Here is a 2,593-nt window from a genome sequence, read left to right on the forward strand (position 1 = left end):
CAGAGAAGAATTACAAGGATGTTGCCGGGACTCACGGCGTCTGAGCTACAGGGAGAGGTTGGGGCAGGCTGGGACTCTATTCCTTGGAGCACAGGAGAATGAGGGGTGATCTTAGAGATGGGTACAAAATCTCAGGAGGAATAAATCGGGTGCATGCACAGATTCTCTTACCCAAAGTAGGGGAATCGAGGACCAGTGGACATGGGTTGAAGGGGGGGGGGGGGGGGGGGGGGGGGGGGGGGGGGGAGAAGATTCAACAGGAATCTGAGAGGCAACTTTTCCACACAGGTGGGTGTATGGAACAAGGTGCTGAAGGAGGTAGTTGAGGCAGGGACTATTGCAACATTTAAGAGACATTTGGACAGGTGCATGGATAGGACAGGTTTGGAGGGATATGGACCATATGGCAGGTAGTGTAGAAGGGGCACATTTGCCGGCGTAAGCAAGTTGGGCTGAGGGGATGGGATGGGGTCAAAGAGAGACGGGGGGGTGAGGGGTGTAGGGGGCTGGGGGGAGGGAGGGAAGGGGTGGGGAGTCACAGAGGCGGGGAATGTGGTGACTATGTACCATGTTTAACATTGCCTTTTTGATGAGAGACATAAAAAGCTGGTGTAACTCAGTGGGACAGGCAGCATCGCTGGAGAGAAGGAATGGGTGACGTTTCAGTTAAGAACCTTCGTCAGTCCCCAAATCTCTTCAGACTAAAGTCATGGGAGAGGGAGATACAGAGATAAGGAAGTGTAAGGTGTGAAAAACAGACATCAATGGGGATGAGAGATCAAGAAAAATGGTGTATAGATCATACGTATGCCTGAAGAAGGTTCTCTCCAGAGATGCTGCCTGTTCCCGCTGAGCTACTCCAGCTTGTTGTGTCTACCTCGGTTTAAACCAGCATCTGCAGTGCCTGCTTGCATTTATCAATGCCTCTTGTTCGACACAGAGAGAAGGTGTTTACATCTCAAGCTGGATCTAGACCGGAATCCAAGAAACTCATGATCGTCATCACAGATGGAGAATCAAATGATTACCTTGTGACCTTTCCTGAAGCTCTCAAGGCAGCTGATGACAAGGGAATTATTCGCTATGCCATTGGGGTAGGTCATAGTTCATCGCAGAAACAGAGAAACATAGAAAACAGATGCAGGAGAAGGACCTTCGGCCCTTCGAGCTAGCACTGCCATCCAATATGATCACGGCTGATCATCCACAATCAGTACCCCGTTTCTGCTTTCTCCGCATATCCCTTGATTCCGTTAGCCCTAAGATCCACAAGCCCCAGAGCTCTATCTAACGCTCTTGAAAACATCCAGTGAATTCACCTGCACTGCCTTCTGTGGCACAGAATCCCACAGATTCACAACACTCTAGGTGTAAAAGTTTCTCCTCATCTCAGTCCTAAATGGTCTGCCCCTTATTTCTTAAACTGTGACCCCTGGTTCTCCACTCCCACAACATTGGGAACATTTTTCCTGCATCTACCCTATCCAATCCCTTAAGAATTATATATGTTCTGTAAGATTCCCTGTCATCTCATCATCTCTGTTCTAAATGCCTTACCCCTTATTCTTAAACTGTGGCACCTGGTTCTCGACTCCCCCAACATCGGGAACATGTTTCCTGCCACTAGCGTGTCCAATCCCTTAATAATCTGATATGTTTCAATAAGATTCCCTCTCATCCTTCTAAATTCCAGTGTATACAAGCCCAGCTGCTCCATTCTTTCAACATATGACAGTCCCGCCATCCCTGGTATTAACCTCATGAACCTACGCTGCACTCATTCAATAGCAAGAATGTCCTTCCTCAAATTCGGAGACCAAATACTGCACACAATACTCCAGGAGTGGTCTCACCAGGGTCCTGTACAACTAGAGTAGGACCTCCTTGCTCCTAAATGCAAATCCTCTCACTATGAAGGCCAACATGCCATTGGCTTTCTTCACTGCCTGCTGTACCTACATGCTTACTTTCAATAACTGATGTACACGGACCCCCAGATCCCGTTGCACCTCCCCTTCTCCTAATCTGTGTACAGGATAAAGGGAATAAAGTGATGTTCTGGGCTGTGTCCACAACTCTCTCTCTGTTTCCCACAGGTTGGTAATCTTTTCCATGAAGTTAGAGCAAGGAAGGAACTGGAAATAATAGGTTCGAAACCGTCTAAAGATTTTGTCTTTCAAGTTGACAGTTATGCTGCTTTGAAAGAAATTGAGGACTCTTTAAAGGACAAAATATTTGCCATTGAAGGTTTGTGACACATCCCTGACTACCCTGATCCCTGATCACTCCCCCCCCCCTCTGACCTCCGACCCTTTCACACCCTCTCCCCGTCTCAGAGACCCCTGGCCTCCGGCCCCTTCACACCCACTCCCTGCTCGACATTTATATGTGTTTATTAATTGTCTTTTTTATATTTTAGGAGGAAGCAATTCTTTAAACACGAGTTCTTTCCAACGTGAATTAGCACAGACGGGATTTAGCTCCTTATACACAAAGGTAGGGGTGGGGGAGAGAAAGGGAGGGGGTTACGTGGAAAGTTGGTGCAGGAGTAGGCCATTCGGCCCTTTGAGCCAGCACCACCATTCAATATGAA

At 47.9% G+C, this 2,593-nt stretch overlaps 1 protein-coding gene across 1 annotated transcript in view; it reads left to right on the forward strand.

Moving 5' to 3' along the window:
- Positions 1–757: 757 nt before the first annotated feature.
- LOC129694438 (integrin alpha-D-like) overlaps positions 758–2,593 on the forward strand; it is a 4,011-nt gene continuing 2,175 nt past the window's right edge. The window contains exons 1-3 of the mRNA XM_055631157.1: positions 758–1,094; positions 2,097–2,247; positions 2,420–2,496. Of these exons, the coding sequence (XP_055487132.1) occupies positions 921–1,094; positions 2,097–2,247; positions 2,420–2,496 (402 nt within the window). The 5' untranslated portion in view covers positions 758–920. The remainder of the gene's footprint in view (positions 1,095–2,096; positions 2,248–2,419; positions 2,497–2,593) is intronic.

The sequence above is a fragment of the Leucoraja erinacea genome, unplaced genomic scaffold, assembly GCF_028641065.1.
Source record: "Leucoraja erinacea ecotype New England unplaced genomic scaffold, Leri_hhj_1 Leri_668S, whole genome shotgun sequence".
Taxonomy (NCBI): domain Eukaryota; kingdom Metazoa; phylum Chordata; class Chondrichthyes; order Rajiformes; family Rajidae; genus Leucoraja; species Leucoraja erinaceus.